Raw genomic sequence first — 18,518 nt, forward strand, 5'->3', positions numbered from 1 at the left:
TTGTTCCATGTCCAGTTCTAACTGTTGCTTCCTGATCTGCATACAGGTTTCTCAAGAGGCAGGTCAGGTGGTCTGGTATTCCCATCTCGTTTAGAATTTTCCACAGTGTATTGTGATCCACACAGTCAAAGGCTTTGGCACAGTCAATAAAGCAGAAATAGACTGATGAATTATCTATCCATAAACTTGAGCTAGAGGGATTTCTCTGGTGGTCAGTGATTAAGACTCTAAACTTCCAGTGCAGGGGGTTAGGATTTGATCCCTGGTCAGGGAATTAAGTTCACACATACCACATGTTGAGGCCAAAAAAAAAAAAGCCTGAGCTAGAAATAAATTGCCTTATGTCCTCTTGCCCCTCACTCCTCAGGGATGATTGATCCAAAAATATTGTGTGAATAATTTTTTTTTAATTATTCAGACAAGTGTATTCAGGACTATTGAAGGAGGTGCTAAGACAATCACAACAGGGTCGAGATGTCAGGCTCAACTCTGAAAACAAGAAAGACAGCTGGGGTTTTATAGCCAATGAGCAGAGGGCAGCCGTGGCCCGTGGATGGAGAATTGTGAAGAGGAGACATCAAGAGTAAGGGAGATTCTTGCCAAACCAACCTAATAGAATTCTTGCTACAGGATCCCAGGGTGATCCCATATCAAGGGTGGTGGTGGGAGATTCTTAATTCATTAACTTCTCAGGATCCTTGCTAGAACTGGGCTATGCTAGTCAAGAAGAGGGTTTAAGAGAGCCTGACTAATGTTTGGTTAAGGAGAACCTCTTTGGCAATTGATAGATGGGAATATGCTCAGTCTAGGGCAGGAGTAAGTTGTGTCTGTTCTTATTCCCTTCTCTGCTTTCCTGACACCTTTAGGTCAGGCTGTGAGGGAACAGAAAGCTCAGTGGGTTCAGGTAACAGAAGGGCAGGGCACTGGGACAAGGTAACGGAAGGTGGAAGTCAGGTGGAGCGATGCAAATTCCGGCACACCATGGAGGTCATGGTAAGGAACTTGTATTTTATGCTAAAGACAATGGGAAACAAGCCACTGGTATGTATAAGGAAGTGGCATCCCCCAGTTTACCTTTTACAAGGAAGACTTTGGCACCTGTGTTTCCACATTGCTTGAGGTGGGGTGAGGTCAGTGGTATAAGCAGCAGATGGAAAGATATTTCCAGGCCAAGACCTAAACGTCTACCTCATTCTTGCATCATTTCTGTGGAGAAAGGGGGAGCTAGGGGAGGGAGCGATTCTATTAACACCAGCAGCAAAGCAATGAAATAGCTAGCAACATGCCTAAGAAGAAATAAGAAAGGCCGTCTCAAGTAGGCTATGAGACTTGGACGATAAGCATAGCCGACTTTACAAAGTCAGAGATCATGTCTAAGTGGGAAGATTGAATATCGCCCATTTTCTTATGGAGGCAGAGGCAATGGCACCCCACTCCAGTACTCATGCCTGGAAAGTCCCATGGGCGGAGGAGCCTGGTAGGCTGCAGTCCATGGGGTCGCTCAGAGTCGGACACGACTGAGCGACTTCACTTTCACTTTTCACTTTCATGCATTGGAGAAGGAAATGGCAACCCACTCCAGTGTTGCCTGGAGAATCCCAGGGACGGGGGAGCCTGGTGGGCTGCCATCTATGGGGTTGCACAGAGTCGGACACGACTGAAGCGACTTAGCAGCAGTATCTCCTGCCTAATCTTTAACCTCCCAAGTGTTCAAAACTCTGTCCTAAGGAGTTCTGAAGGCAGGCTTTAATATTTAAAGTCGAACTGCCGTTTTTAGAGAAATCCAGACTTAGGGGCAACTATCTGGTGTTAGGGACTGGAGGAAGTTGGGCGATCCGTGGCGTCCGTTCTGCCAACAGGAAGTCTGGGTGTGGGGAAACCCGGGTTGGGCTGGGCGCAGTCGTCTGCTGCGTCCGGGCGGTGGTCCGAGGGGCCGCCCCAGCCCTGTGGAGGCGGAGCCGAGGCGGGGCGGTGATCCCGAGGACGGCCCACCCGCCTGGAGGCGGAGCCCGGGCGAAGCACAGTCAGGTGACTCTCGGGCTCTCTCGCTGCACGTACCCGCCCCCGGATCCGGACGGGAAGTCCGGAGCCAAGGCGGCGGCTGGTGCTTACGGAGCGGGCCCCGGTGGAGAGCAGCTGAGCAGCCGAGCAGCCATGGAGCAGCGCGGGCTGGCGAGGCTGAGACTAACCGGGCTGCTGGCGCTGCTGGCGGCGCTGGCGGCGCGGACCCCGCGCGTTTCTGCTTCGGGAGACCTGAATCTTTGGCCCCTCCCTGTCTCTCTGAAGACGACCCCGCGCTTGTTTTACCTCTCGCCCGGAAACTTCTTCTTCGGGCACAGCCCCACTTCCAAGGCTGGCCCCTCCTGCGCAGTCCTGCAGGAAGCGTTTCGGCGGTGAGCGCTCCCGACGGGCGGCCAGGGAGGGAACCTGGAGACCCCGGGACGGGGAGGGACGGACCACCCTGGGACGCAGCGCAGGCGCGGGGGCCGAGAGGAGGCGAGCCTGAGAGCCTCTTACCACCTGCACAGCCATCCAGCCTCGCCGACGCTCTTGCCCCTATTTGACAGGTGAACCGGCCAGTGACCAGACCAAAGTCACGGGTCTAGAAGAGAGCAGAGCCCGCTTGAACCAGCAGGGACTGAAACCCAAGCTCTTCCCCTGACCTCCGTCATCTCCCCCCACCCCCGCCTCCTAAGGGACTTCCTGGGTGCTCTGGAACCCTGTTTTGGGTGCAGGATATTGAGCGGAAGAAGTAGGATGCTCAGAGTTTGTGGCCATGTTCGCCTCGGAGAATGGAGTGGATGGAGGGCTAAAGGCAGTTTATCTGGAGGGAATTCTAAGAGAAAGATGGGTTCTTAAAGTTTGGGGACTAGGGGTTTCCCGAAGTGGCTTGTCGTTGATAGGCAATCTCTCCTCCCCCAATCTGGTAACAGTTCAGGTGGCAGAAAGTCCTTAGGTTGAAGCATTGCCCCAAACTCCCCTTCCCTTCCAAAATCCCTGTTCCATGCAAAGTGCTGGATAGTTTCTCCTAACTACTTTGGTATGTCACTGCACTGCAGTACCTGCTTCTCCTTTTGTTTGCCAGAAACACTTATGTGCTTGCTCTCCCAGCTTCCTGTTTAGATCCTTAGCACCTCTCAGCCCTCCAGCCTCAGGTCTGTAACTTCATTGGCCACAGGGTGAATTGTGTAGTAGGGAGGCAACCCACCTTGCTAAGTCGCTTCAGTCGTGTCCGACTCTGTGCGACCCCATAGATGGCAGCCCATCAGGCTCCCCCGTCCCTGGGATTCTCCAGGCAAGAACACTGGAGTGGGTTGCCATTTCCCTCTCCAATGCATGAAAGTGAAAAGTGAAAGTGAAGCCGCTCAGTCACGTCCGACCCTCAGCGACCCCATGGCCTGCAGCCTTCCAGGCTCCTTCATCCATGGGATTTTCCAGGCAAGAGTATTGGAGTGGGGTGCCATTGCCCTCTCCGGAGGCAGCCCACAGTGCTAGCTTTTTCTTTTTAAAATTGATATCAAGTTGATTGGGGGGTGTGGGGTGGGGCTTCTCTGGTGGTTCAGCTGGAAAGAATCTGCCTGCCAATGCAGGAGACACAAGAGACATGGGTTCCATCCCTACCTGGGTGGGGAAGATCCCCTGGAGGAGGAGATGGCAACCACTCCAGCATTCTTGCCTGGAAAAGCCCCATGGACAGAGGAGCCTGGCGGGCTACAGTCCCTGGGGTCACAAAGGGTGGGACACGACTTACTGACTGAGCAACAGTAGGAGTTGATTTGTGGTGTTGTGCCACAGCGCTAGCTTTGCTAACTACATCGTGTGCAAGGCAACTGCCCTTGGGGAGATGTCTCAAGAAGCCTCAGTCTTCGACCTGTCCTAAAGGGCAGGACTGTCCTAAAGGTGCCCTGAAGGAGTGTGGTTTGGTGCCCACTGTACAGGTCCTTCCCTCCCTCAGATTTTGGTCCTTGTTCCCTGAGGTCGTTAGAGCTTAATTGTGCTTGCAGGACACCACGCAGCTGGGAGGTAAATGCAGGACTAGTCAGATTAGCACCTCCTGACCCCAGCTAGGCCTCGGACTTAGGCTTAGGCCGCAGAGACTTACGAAGTCGATGGCAGAGATGGTTTCTTCTCCTTCAGTTGGGAACCACTAGATAAGAAGAGGGACCATGTTACCCTCATTTTGGATGTATACTCTAGGGAGTCTTTGGTGTTGAATCTGCCATCAGGTCAGAATGGCTAGAGTCTGGGTGAAGAAGTAGCATCAAGGTGGTTGATTACTTGCCTTGGGATATTGAGAAGGAAAAAGTACCTGAAGGCCATTTAATGGAAGATCTTGACTTGGGAATCTTTTAAAAATAAACACACCTCATTTGCCCTGGGACTCAGTTCGTAAAACTGGATTTTCCTTCTGTGCCATACTGCTAGTAAAACAAGGACACAGTGATAAGCTGAATGGTATGAGTATGGCAAGAAAGTGTGGATGATGTAAGGCAACCATGGTTAGATAAGCAGAACTTGAATAAGCTGTGAGATGGTTTGAAAAACAAGGCTTGGCATCCTAAGGGAGTGCAGGGAGTTATCTGAGGACTTTGCCTAACTAATTTGTGCCCTGTGTGGCAAGCAGCTATTAATTATACCCTGCATGTTAGAAAGCAGGCTATAAAACATTAGCCCTTATGGCTGAGACTTGAAAGCATTCAGGAGAGTGTTCTAGGAAGCGAGGAGGGGCCTTTACTGCTTCAGAGAAAAGGCATGATGGTGTTGAAAAGGTTTAGAGATGATGAGGTGTTCTAGAATGTGTAGGCCATGGAGAACAGGTAAAACCGAGGCCCCAGTGTGTTCAGATCCTCATGGCGCCTGTCTCCCACTTGTATCAACCCCTGCTTTGAAACAGTATGCATTTTGCAGGCAGAGTTCTGTCTGTCTGGTACATGGCTGCTTCCTTAGCTTTTAGAACAAGATCACATGCCAGTTTTTTCTTTTTCTTTTTCCCTTTTTCCCTCCTTGGTTAACTGAAACTTTAGTTTCAGATCCCGACAAGCTAAAATGGGCTTCCCTGGTGGCTCATATGGTAAGGAATCTGCCTGCAATGCAGGAGACCATAAGGAGTGGCTACCCACTCAAGTATCCTTGCCTGGAAAATTCCATGGACAGAGAAGCCAGGCAGGCTACAATCCATGGGGTCGCAAAGAGTTTGAGACGATGGAGTTATTGACTGTTCATACACACCTCGGATACCACCATCAGATCCTTTTGGATTTTCTGTTAGAGTTTTAATATCCAGAGCCAAGCTTTTCCTTATTTCGGACAGCCAGCATCTGACTCAAATCTTAAAGCTGCTGACAGCTTTAATTTCCCTTAAAAAAAATTTTTTTTAATTGTGGTAATGTATACATAAGATTCGGAGAAGGCAATGGCACCCCACTCCAGTACTCTTGCCTGGAAAATCCCATGGACGGAGGAGCCTGGTGGGCTGCAGTCCATGGGGTTGCTAAGAGTCGGACACGACTGAGCGACTTCACTTTCACTTCTCACTTTCATGCATTGGAGAAGGAAATGGCAACCCACTCCAGTGTTCTTGCCTGGAGAATCCCAGGGATGGGGGAGCCTGGTGGGCTGTCGTCTATAGGGTCGTACAGAGTTGGAAAGGACTGAAGCGACTTAGCAGCAGCAGCAGCAGCATACATAAGATTACTATGTATTCAGTTGTGTCTGACTCGTGGCCCCATGGGCTGTAGCCCTCCAGGCGCCTCTGCCCATAGAATTTTCTAGGCAAGAATACTGGAGCGGGTTGTCATTTCCTGCTCCAGGGTATCTTCCCAACCCAGGGATGGAACCACCGTCTCTGTGTCTCATGCATTGGCAGCTGGGTTCTTTACCACTAGCGCCACCTGGGAAGCCCTAGGATGCATTGTTAGCTAATAGTTTCGTGATCTTTATTTTCTTTTGAATCTGTCAGGATTTTTCGATAGGGATTTCCCTGGTGGTTCAGGGGCTTAGACTTCCTGGACATTGCCAATGCAGGAGCCCAGGTTCAGTCCTAAGTAAGGGAACTAGAATCCCACATGCCAGAACTAAGGCTCAGCCCTGCCAAGTAAATAAATAATGTATTTTTAAATTATAAAAAGATTTTCCTAAGCTAATGATTTTCCTCAGCACCTTTATCTGTTTCACTGTAGTTAACTGGCTATATGGAAGTCACTGGTTAACTTCCATATACTTCCAAGTTCATCAGAACTTTCCCATCTCTCCTTACTTCCCTGGAAAAAACGCTGGACAGTCTTATATATAAGTAGCTTATGCAGCCTTCTGGCTTCTCAGAATCTGTTGCATATCTTAGGCTTTGAAGACTATGTGATCTTTTATCTTCTAGTACCTTCAAATGTTTATTTCCTACCCTCTTCCTCTGATAGTTGGGTACCAGCAGAATGTAAATTTCCCAGGCCCTAGTAAGGATTCTTTGGTGTTATTAGCTGGGATACTTTGGTTGGAAGGTAACAGGAGCCCCGACTCAGTCTGCTTGAGCAGAAAAGAAAACCTGTTATCTCACATGTTGTTGTTGTTCGGTTGCCCAGTCGTGTCCAACTCTCTGCGACCCCATGGAGGCAGCACACCAGACGTCTGTCCCTCACCATCTTCTGAAGTTTGCCCAAGTTCATTTCCTTGTATTGGTGACTCCATCCTGCCATCTCATCATATGATACCCTCTTCTTCTGCCCTCAATCTTTCCCAGCATCAGGGACTTTTCCAATGAGTCAGCTGTCCACATCAGATGACCAAAATAGTGGAGCTTCAGCTTCAGTCCTTCCAGTGAATAGTCAGGGTTGATCTCCCTTAGGATTGGCTGGTTTGATCTCCTTGCTGTCTAAGGGACTCTCAGGAGTCTTCTTCAGTACTGCGGTTTGAAGGCATCAATTTTTAGGTGCTCTGCCTTCTTTACAGTCCAACTCTCACAACCATATGTGACCACTGGGAAGACCACAGCCTTGACTATACAGACCTTTGTCCACAAAGTAATGTCTCTACTTTTCAGCATGCTGTCTAGTTTTCATAGCTTTCCTGCCAAGAAGCAAATATCTTCCGATCTCATGGCTACAGTCACCATCCATAGTGCTTTTAGAGCCCAAGAAGCAGAAATCTGTCACTAACTTCCACCTTTTTCCCCACTGTTTTCCATGAAGTAATGGGGCCAGTAGCTAATTCGGTAAAGAATCTGCCTGCAAACCTGGAGACCCGGATTCGATCCCTGGTGTGGGAATATCCTCTGGAGAAGGAAATGGTAACCTACTTCAGTATGCTTGCCTCGAGAGTCCCGTGGACAGACGAACCTGGCAGGCCACAGTCCATGGGGTCGCAAGAGTCAGACATGACTTAACATCTAAACCCCCACCTAATGGGGCCAGATGCCATGATCTTAGTTTGTTTAATGTTTAGTTTTAAGCCAGCTCTTTCTCTCCCCTCCTTCACCCTTATCAGGAGGCTCTTTAGTTTTTCTTCACTTTCTACCATTAGAGTGGCGTCATCCCTATGTCTAAGGTTCTCCCGCCTATCTTGATTCCAGCTGATAACTCATCCAGTCCAGCATTTCTCATGCTGTGCTCAGCATACAGTTTAAACAAACAGGGTGACAGCAGACAGCCCTGTCTACTCCTTTCTCAATCTTGAACCATTCAGTCGTTGGTGGCTCAGACAGTAAAGAATCTCACACATTGGGAAGCCAAAAGCAGGCAGGATTTCAGGGCTAGTTGGCTACATGGCTCAACAGTATCATTAGGAAATCTATTCTTGTCATCTCTGACGTGCTTTCTTTGGTGTGGCTGCTACCTGTGTTGTTACCACATACAGAGAAAGTTTTCTTCTTGGTGCTCACCTCAGAGACGAATGCTCACCCTTCTCCCATCTCTGCCCCATCACTCGTCAGAATGGGCTTGCACACCCAGGATTATTCGTTTGAGTACTTTTATAATGGGGACCTCATAAGAGTCACTTGGGGTCGTGGCCCAGGCAACTTTTAAAATCACACTCTCAGAGACTCTGATTCTGAAGATCTGGACATCAGTGAAAGTCCAAGTCGCTAGGTTGTGTCCGACTCTTTGTGACCCCGTGGACTATACAATCCATGGAATTCTCCAGGCCAGAATAGTGGAGTGGGTAGCCTTTCCCTTCTCCAGGGGGTCTTCCCTACCCAGGGATGGAACCCAGGCCCCACATTGCTGGCAGAGTCTTTGCCAGGTGAGCCACCAGGGAAGCCGCTGGACATCAGTACCTGTTTGCAAAATGCTCCCAGGTGATGCTGACATGCAGCTTGAGGTGGGAGCTTCTAGCTGGACTCATACCAGGTAGCAGGGGTGTGAGGAGTCAACGACATCACCTCCTACCACGTATGTATTTAAAACTTGGCTTGTCATGTGAGATGCTTTGTGACCCTATGGACTGCGGCACATCAGGCCCCTCTGTCCTTCATTATCTCCCAGAGTTTGCGCAAATGGATGCCCGTTGAGTCCCTGATGCTATCTAATCATCTCATCCTCTGTCACCCCTTTCTGCTTTTGTTTTCAATAAAAATGGCTACAATGCTTATCAACTATACCGGATCCCACTCTAGTATGGCAGAAAGTGAAAAGCAGTAGAGTCTCTTGATGAGGGTGAAAGAAGACAGGGAGAAAGCTGGCTTAAAACTCAACATTCAAAAAGCTAAGATCATGGCATCCAGTCACATCACTTCATGGCAAAGAAGGAAACAATGGAAACAGTGAAAGTTTTCATTTTCTTGGGCTCCAAAATCATTGCAGACAGTGACTGCAGCCAGAAAATTAAAAGACCCTTGCTTCTTGGAAGGAAAGCTATGATAAACCTAGAGAGTGTATTAAAAAGCACAGACATCACTTTGTTGACAAAGGTCCATAAAATCAAAACTATAGTTTTTCCAGTAGTCCCGTGTGGATGTGAGAGTTGGACCATAAAGAGATCTAAGCACTGAAAAATTGATGCTTTCAAATTGTGCTGGAGAAGACTCTGGAGAGTCCCTTGAACTGCAGGGAGATCAAACCAGTTGATCCTAAAGGAAATCAACCCTGAACATTAATTGGAAGGACTGGTGCTGAAGTTCTAATTCTTGGGCCACCTGATGTGAAGAGCTGACTCTGGAAAAGACCCTGGTGCTGGGGAAGATTAGGGCAGGAAGAGAAGGGGAGGACAGAGGATGAGATAGCTGGATGGCATCACTGACTCAATGGAAAAGAGTTCGAGCAAACTCTGGGAGATACTGAAAGACAGGGAAGCCTGGTGTGCTGTACTTCAAGGAGTCACAGTCAGACCTGACTTAGCGAATGAGCAATGGCTTAATAATTTGTTTGAATTTCTCTCTCACACAGATATTATGACTATATTTTTGGTTTCTACAAGTGGCATCATGGCCATAATAAAATTCCAAGTGAAATGGAGTTACAGAAACTTGAAGTCTCTGTCATCATGGACCCAGAGTGTGACAGTTTCCCCAGCATCACTTCAGATGAGTCTTGTGAGTACCTGTGTCATGGGGATGGACTGTACACAAAGCTGCTTGTTACAGACTCCAGGGCCAGAAGCTGACTCTACTCCATGAACTATTGTGAGCTCTTAACCAGCGAGTTTATAATTATTATTTAAAAAATAACCATGAGGGAACTTCACTGGTGGTCCAGTGGTTAAGACTCTGCACTTCCACTGCAGGGAGCACAGGTTTGATCGTTGGATGGGGAACCAAAGTCCCACATGCTGCACACTGGCAATAATAAATAACTAAATAATTACTGTTAAAAGTCTGATGGCAAAACTAAAACGTAATCATTGCAGAAATCTTTAAGTACAGTAAGTGAAGAGGAGGAATTAAATTATTCATAATCCCAGCACTCAAGAGTTAACCTCTGTTACTTAATATATTTTTTTTGCAGAGTAATGTATTTGAATATTTTACATAGATATAAATAAAAGCATAAGATAAAGAATGGCATGAAAGGGGGGTCTAATTCTGTACATGTGGTTTTCTGTTTTTCTCTTTTGCATGTGCTATGCTAAGTTGCTTCAGTCGTGTCTAACTCTTTGAGACCCCGTGGACTGTACTCTGCCAGGCTCCTCTGTCCATGGGATTTCCTAGGCAAGAACACAGGAGTGGTTTGCCATTGCTTTCTCCAGAGAATCTTCATGACCCAGGGATTGAGCCCGTATCTCTCATGTCTCCTGCATTGACATGCGGGTTCTTTACCACTACCACAACCTGGGAAGCCTCTTTTTTGCCTACAAACATGAATTTCACTAAATGTTTTTCAATGACAGCATTTTTAGTGGCTGAATAATGTTCAACCAGTTGTATGGATATGCCAAATCTTACTTGGCTTATCCCTTAATTTTGGACATCTAGATCGTTTTTTTAAAAATCAAGCTTGTGCTTATAGGCATGATCTTTCTCTCTCTCTCTCTTTTTTTTGGGCACAGTATGTGGGATCTTAGTTCCCTGACCAAGAACTGAACCTGTGCCCCTTGCAGTAGAGGCACAGAATCCTCAGCATTGGACCTCTAGAGAAGTCCTGGCATGATTTCTGTTCATAACTAAGTTGACACATAGATAATGCAGAACTGAGAGGGATGAAGTTTTTCACTTTCATTTATATTTATGTTGTATTATATTTCTATTCCATCTTCATTTATATTGATTGAAAATATAATCAACATTTAGCTACATAATTTTTTGTTTGTGTAAAATATTCTTATCCAAGGCTTTTCCTAACTTGTTCTAGAAAGAATAAGCAGATGGGCAGACCTTTATCATAGCATGTACCAACTGGAAATTACATTGAATTGTATCAAGGAATCAAAGAAGAGCAATGGGTAATTTAAGATGAGTGCAGAAAGAGCAGGCTGTTGAGTCAGGTGTCAAAATAGAAAGGAAAATGCACATCTTAGAGAAAAGAGTAACCCCTTTGTTCTCAGACTGCTTCACAGACAGTTAAAGTCCATCTCTTCATCCTTTTGGTTAGATTAGAGATGAGATTTCTTGATGCCTTGATAACATCTTTTTGCAAAAGAACTTCATTTCTCTTTCATTCTGTGGCTGTTCTTAGAATCAGGACGGTTTGCCACATTAGTCATGTGAGTTGACAGTTAGCAGTTAGACACGTTATGAATTAGATTTTGCAATCTGAATTGAGGAATGATCAGCAAATTAGCAAGGAATCTTTGCTGACTGGCAGTACAATGACATATTGTAAAATCCAAACAATGGAATGTGTCGAGGCTGGGGAGTTACAGTCTGTCTTGCATTCAGCTTTGCAAACCCCATTTTTCTGAAAGGGAGACTTCTGTAGATAAGCTACCCATGAAATATTCTGGTTAAAGGATAAACTAGTTTTAAAGTAGTTGTTGATGATAGAAGTAACACACAAATGGAAATAACAAGATATCAACCATTGTCCAAAGGGTATGAGGAAATCTTGGAGAAACTGACGAGTGTTAACAGCAGCATCAAGTAAAATAAAAACAGGCATCTCCTCAGAACCAGATGTAGACTGATTTCTACCATAGAGAAGTCATTACATACATCAAGAATGCTCTCTGTGGTTTGTCTGCCACAGTGAATGTTTATAAGCAAAATGAAGTGTTCTTCACTAGAAGAATGGCTGCATATATCTTGTCAGTTGACACTAGAGAATACTCTTCAACAATTGAGAATGAACAAGTGGAGTTACAGGGCTTCTCTAGTGGTCCAGTGTTTAAGAATCTGCGTGCCAATAGAGAGGACGTGCGTTTCGCCCCCTGATCTGGGAAGATCCTATATGCTGAGGAGCAGCTAAACCCCACAGCCACAACTACTGCGCCCATGTGCCAGCGACTGAAGCCTGCGTGCCTGAGAGCCTGTGCTCTGCACAAGAGAGACGACCACAGCGAGACCCCCGTGCACTGCCACTCGAGAGGAGTCCCCGCCCGCCGCAGCTAGAGAAAGCCCACGCGCAGCAGTGACGACCCAGTGCAGCACACGCCAATACACACAGTACTTAAAGAAGAAGTGGAGACAGAACGACACGGAGGACTTGCCAAGATAAACTGCTGAGCTGGGCAAGGGAAGACGCATCACACTGTGTGCAGGAGGGTCCCGTTTATACAGCAGCACGTGCAGGAAGGTGCACGTAAAGCAGCATTCCGTTCCTTGTCGCGTGGACATAGCAGCGCCCAGGAAAGGCCCTGCTGTTTCCTCTAAGGCAAGAAGGGGCAGTTCAGTGGGCATCTCACGGGGATTTCAGTCTTACCTATAACGTTTATTAAAAACAGGAACCCATTGCTGTTATTTGCATGTGTACCCTTCAAAACAACAGTGTGGTGCAAAAAGTATAGAAAGGGATAACTGAAAGAGAGATGCCTTCGTTCCACCTCAGGGAGCTTATCAGTGTTAAGACTAAGAATTCGGCTTTGAAATAAAAATTCTACAGCTTATTTGTCCGTATATTCAGGAAACACAATCTCCTCCTTATGGCTTTATATGTGTGGTTTTGCATTGGGTTGAATCAGAATCCTTTTGGGTATCAGCCAGTCCTCAGCTGTTGGGAGTAATTGGCATCAGGTATATGCCACCTGTTAATGGTTTAGACAAGTCTTTATGCTGACTGATTCCAGGAGATCTCAGAAGTGGAATGTGGCAAAAACTGGCTTTTAAACCGTGACCAGTGAAATGGTGAGTTCTATTTAGGGAGCTTAAACTAAGGATTTAATAGCGGGGAGGAATCGTGATTCGACTGTGGTCATAACAGCAATACCGTTCTTAGCCTGGCCTTTAGCTAACTCTCAACTGTTCGTCTGATGGAAAGGCTTCCTTGTCAGAAGATTGTCACTGGATTGTTGGCTGTTGATAGAGCTGTTTTCCCTATGTGTAGCCAACTGTTAGGCAGCAGCCTGGGTGATGGTGGTGCAGGGTAAGGATGAAGCAGAGACACCATGTTAGATCATGACCCTGCAGCCCTTGAGTGTCTGCTTTTGCAGAGTCTTCCCGGTCTCATCCCTTTAGCTTTCCACCTCTCTGTGCCTTCTGGTGCTTTACTTTGTCTGTGGATGAGCCCACGAGAAAGCTCTCTCAACACTGAAATGACTGTTGGGACAGCCTCTAGTTGCAGTGCGTGCACTCAGTTGCACCTCGGCATGTGGGACCTTAGCTCCCCAACCAAAGATTGAACTCCTGTCCCCTGCATTAGAAGGCAGATTCTGGACGACAAGCAAGATCCCAGCAAGTGAGTGTTAAGGAAGATTCAGGACAATGTTAGGGGTATTAGGTACAGGGCAAGTTGGGGCACAGGGAGAGAAGGGCTGGAGTAGAGAAATCTCTGGTCTTACAGAGTGCAAGACTGATACCAGAGGCTTCATCAAAGAATTATGGGCACTAAGGAGTTTGCCCTTTTGACTTAAATTTTTAGCTTAAGTAAGACCCTGCTCTGTAGAGGGGTAGTGGGAGAGAACTCTCCAGTAAGGGAGAATGAGGAATCATGGAGACGACACCCAGGTTCCTGACTTGAGCTACTCGGCTGGCTGGAGTGAGGAGAGGATGAGTCCAGAGCCCAGCAAGTGAGAAGAGGGAAGAGTTCAGTCTGGGGCTTCTGGAGCTTAAGGAAGAACCTATGGGATTTCTGGGGCTTCCCTGGTAGCTCAGCTGGTTAAGAATTTGCCTGCAGTGCAGGAGACCCTGGTTCGATTCCTGGGTTGGGAAGATCCCCTGGAGAAGGGGGGTAGGCTATCCACTTCAGTATTCTTGGGATTCCCATGTGGCTTAGGTGGTAAAGAATCCCCTAGAAATGTGGGAGACCTGGGTTCGAAAGATCCCCTGGAGACAGAAAAGGCTGCGCACTCCAGTATTCTGGCCTGGAGAATTCCATGGAGTCGCAAAGAGTCGGACAGGACTGAGCAACTTTCACTTTTCACGGGACTTCTAAGTGAGGACATACAGAAGGCAGTTGGAGATACAGGTTTGGAGCTCAGGAGAAAAGAATGATCCAGAAATACAATGATATGTTTTGGGAAATGTACTGTGTATCATTGAAGGAAAAAGCAAACATTCTTCCTTCCAGTTTCACTGAGGCACAACTGACACCCAGCACCGTGCAGGTCCAGGTGTGCAGTGCAGTGATCCGACTCACATACGTCGTGAAATGATCGTCTCAGGAAATTAGTGACCGTCATCTCACGTACATACAAAATTAAAGACAGAAAAACATTTTTTCTTGATGAGAACTCTTACGATTTACTCTCTGGACAGCTTTCGTGTATAGCACACAGCCGTGCTAACTGTTCTTCATGTTGTGCATTACGTCCCTGGTACTCATTTATCTTATAACCAGAAGTGAGTACCTTTTGCCTGCCTTTGTCCAGTTAGCACCTGCCTCTGGTAACCAAGAGTCTTCTCTGTCCTTCTGTGAGCTTGCTTGTTTTTGGAGTATGATTACCTTACAACACTGTGTTCACTCCCCTTTCACAATGTGGTGAGTCAGTATTTCTGTCCATTTTTACACATAAGCCGAACTCAGGACTCTGTTCTGATGGAAAGGCTACCTCGTCAGAAGACTGTCACCCGATGACTGGCTGTGGATAGACCTGTTTTCCCTAGGTGTCACCAGCTGTCACGCGCCACCCTGAGTGCTGGTGGCCGTGCAGGTGATGATGAAGCAGAGGACTTTTTATTCTTTCCTGGGTTTTTGAGGTATAATTGACATAACATTATATTAGTTTCAGGTTTACAGCATAATGATTTGATATTTGTATATAATGTAAAATGTTACCATCTGTCACCAACAAGAGACATTTTTTTCTTTTTTCCAATACAGATACTTTACTGGTGAAAGGACCAGTGGCCACGCTCACTGCCAACAGGGTTTGGGGAGTATTACGAGGTAAGTTCTATGTAGTTTCATTGTTATTTTCTAGTAAGGAAATAGTTTCAGTTGCCACTTTGGGAAATCAAGCATATTAGTAGAAAACTTTGCTTCCTTGGGCCCTTTACAGATTTGTTGGGTATTTCCAAAACAATTTCCATTCAGTACTGTATATACCACTAAGATCATTTATATATACCACTTAATGAAAGATCATTTGACCTTTTAAAAATGTTTGAAGGTTATTGCATTCATAATGCTGCAATTCCTTGATGTTCTTGAACTGTAATATTTATAGAGTTATAAATGGCCCTGATCTGCTCCAGTTAGATTTTGTTTCATCATGCGTCCCCTCTTGTCACCTTCAGTAGCAAGCATGTCCTTTATGCATTTGATTTATTAATTCAACAGTATACTCACATTTTTTTCTGTACCAGTCTATTAGTGCAGGAGCAGAAAAACAAAGAGGAAAATCATGTTCCCAATAAAACATGTCCAACTCTCCATGTGTGGTGATGTTTTCTGCTTGCTGTGCTAAGATGCTCATGACCTCAGCGCAGCATAAATGCATGTGCCATGGCATGTGAGAGTCCTTATCGACTCAGCTGGTTCTTCTCCAGTGTCTCCTTTCAGGAGTGGAGTTGTACTTGATCTCATTATCCATTTTCATCTGAATCCACTGGGGAATCGAACGATTCTTCTTCTGTTTCTTGGCCAGGAATGATTTGATCCTGGGAGTCTCAAGAAAAGTTCAGGAACAGAGCAACCACACACACTATGATGACCTAGAAAAGAAGAGAACCCTTCCCCCAATGTAACAAAGTTTGCAAGAATGCTATGAAAAGATAAAAATATACTCTAGAGTGATTGGAGGCAGTGAGCAGAGAAGAACCTTAAAAGCTTTTCCGGTGACTTTCAGTCTGAACTTCAAAGTTCAGGCATTGGGACATTTACTTACTGCAAATGTAACTACATATATTATCATCTAGATTATTTACATATAATGGGATGTGATGTTAAACTGTTACCACTTTGGTCTGCCTGTCTAGTCTGGGGCCAGTTAGGGAAATCAGCTTTATTGATCTCTGTCCTGATCCACATAACAACTTTTGAGAGCGTTTTGTGAATCCAGTCCAGGAAGTCCTTATTTTCTACTTCCTGTCAGACTGTGAAAATAACAAATGTGCCATAAATGATATTTGAGGGTGCTGCCACGTAACAGAAAATTCCAAAGTTATTCTGTATTTGGGGGTAGGAAGAAGACATAGCCAAAGCAGCTTTGAACTTTTTATTCTTCCCTAATTTTCTTGAGATATAATTGACATAAAATTATATTAGTTTCACTTTTACAACATACTGATTTGATATTTGTATATAATGCAAATGATCACCACAGTAAGTTTAGTTTCCACCCGTCACCACACATAGTTAGAAAAGAATTGCTTTTCTTAGGATGAGAACTTCTGAGATTTACTCTTTTTAGCAACTTGCAAATAGGTAGCACAGTATTTATTAATCACAGTCCTATGCTGGGCCTCACGTCCTAGAACCTATGAACACACGAAAGATTGTACTTTAGACCCCTCACCCATTTTGCCCACCCCCTACCCCTGCCTCTAGTAACTACCAATCTATTTTTATACTTATGAGCTTGGTTTTTGATTTTTCAGATTCCACATCTAATTGAGATCATGTAGTGTTTGTCTTTCTCTGTCTTATTTCATTTAGCATAACGGCCTTAGGTTCCATCCATGTTGTCGCAAACAGCAAGATTTCCTTCTTTCTGTGGCTGAACAGTATTCCATTGTATACATATGCGCACCGCATCTTTATCCATTCATCCCTTGACGGATAGGTTGTTTCTGTATCTTGGCTATTGTAGTTAATGCGGCAGTGAACACAGAGGTACATATGTTTGGGGTGGAGGGACTTAGTGTTTTGTTTTCTTTGGATAAATACCCAGAGGTGGAATTGCTGGATCATGTGGTAGCTATATAGTGTCTTCACCAGTTTATATTCCCATGAACAGTACATAAGGGATGCTTTACTGCATGTCCTCGCCAGCACTTGTCATTTCTCGTGCTTTTGACCATGGCCATTCTAACAGGTGTGAGGGGGTAGGTCCTGTGGTTTTGGTTTGCCTTTCCCTGATGGTTCGTGATGCTGAGCACCTTCTCATTTACCTGTTGGCTATTTATGTGTCTTCCTTGAAAAAAATACTTGTTCACAATCTTCTACCCATTTTTTAATTGGACTGTTTGTTTTTTGCTATTGAGTTGTTTGAGTTCTTTATATATTAACCCCTTAATAGATACATAATTTGCAAGTATCTTCTCCCCTTTGGTAGACTGTCTTTTCATTTTGTGGATGATTTCCTTTGATGTCCAGAAGCTTTTTACTTTGGTGTTGTCCCATTTATTTTTGCTTTTATTTCTTTTGCTTTTGGTGTCATATCCTAATAATTAATTCTTTTTTATTGTTTAGTAGCGTTCACTAGTGAACCTTCCAGTCCTGGCCTTTGTTTGTTTGAGATGTTTTATTATTGTTACCATCTCCTTACTAGTAATCAGTCTCAGATTCGGTTTCTTCGTAATTCAGTCTTGGTAGGTTTTCTCTCTGGGAGTTTATTCATTTCTTCTAAGTTGTCAAATTTGTTGGCATATAATTGATTAATGTAGTCTCTTACGATCGTCCGTGTTTTTGTAGTATGTTGTCACACCTTCTCTGTTATTTGAGTTTGTACTACAGGGAAGCCGTGGAGATATTGTGGGTTTGCGTCTAGACCACTGCAGTAAAGTGACTATCTCAGTAAAGGGAGTCACAGAAATATTTTGGTTTCCCAGTGCATATAAAAGTTATGCGTACACTATACTGTGGTTTTTCAGCAGTATAGTGCAACAGTAGTGCACTAGCATTACGTCTTAAAGATAGGTACATACCTTAATTTAAAGTCATTGTTTAGTCAGTAAGTCATGTCCGACTCTTTGTGACCCCATGGACTATAGCCCACCAGCCCTCTCTGTCCATGGGATTTCCCAGGCAAGAATACTGGAGTTGGTTGTGTTTCCTCCTCCATTTAAAAAATGCTTTATTGGTGAAAAATACTGATCATCATCTAACAATAACAGGGTTGCCACAAACTTTTGACTTGTAGAAAACACAGTATCTGTGAAATGCAAGAGACTCAATTACAATAAAGTGAGGTATACTGTATTCTTAGGTTAAAATTTTCCTTGGCAATATAGTTGTCAGGTAGAATCATGAATTTTGGTAAAGTCAAGGCTAGATAGAGGAATTGGCCTATAATATAGGCTGACTTTATTTTTCTGGGCTCCAGAATCACTGCAGATGGTGACTGCAGCCATGAAATTAAAAGACGCTTACTCCTTGGAGGGAAAGTTATGACCAACCTAGACAGCATATTAAAAAGCAGAGACATTACTTTGCCGGCAAAGGTCCATCTAGTCAAGGCTATGGTTTTTCCAGTGGTCATGTATGGATGTGAGAGTTGGACTATAAAGAAAGCTGAGTGCTGAAGAACTGATGCTTTTGAACTGTGGTGTTGGAGAAGACTCTTGAGAGTCCCTTGGACAGCAAGGAGATCCAACCAGTCCATCCTAAAGGAGATCAGTC

At 45.3% G+C, this 18,518-nt stretch overlaps 1 protein-coding gene across 1 annotated transcript in view; it reads left to right on the forward strand.

The window, feature by feature from the left end:
* The first annotated feature begins 2,000 nt into the window (after positions 1-2,000).
* LOC104998398 (beta-hexosaminidase subunit beta-like) overlaps positions 2,001-18,518 on the forward strand; it is a 36,302-nt gene continuing 19,784 nt past the window's right edge. The window contains exons 1-3 of the mRNA XM_010853536.1: positions 2,001-2,393; positions 9,375-9,520; positions 14,838-14,903. Coding sequence (XP_010851838.1) covers positions 2,155-2,393; positions 9,375-9,520; positions 14,838-14,903 — 451 coding nt within the window. The 5' untranslated portion in view covers positions 2,001-2,154. The remainder of the gene's footprint in view (positions 2,394-9,374; positions 9,521-14,837; positions 14,904-18,518) is intronic.

This window comes from Bison bison, unplaced genomic scaffold (genome assembly GCF_000754665.1).
Source record: "Bison bison bison isolate TAMUID 2011002044 unplaced genomic scaffold, Bison_UMD1.0 scf7180017864329, whole genome shotgun sequence".
NCBI classification, from domain to species: Eukaryota; Metazoa; Chordata; class Mammalia; order Artiodactyla; family Bovidae; genus Bison; species Bison bison.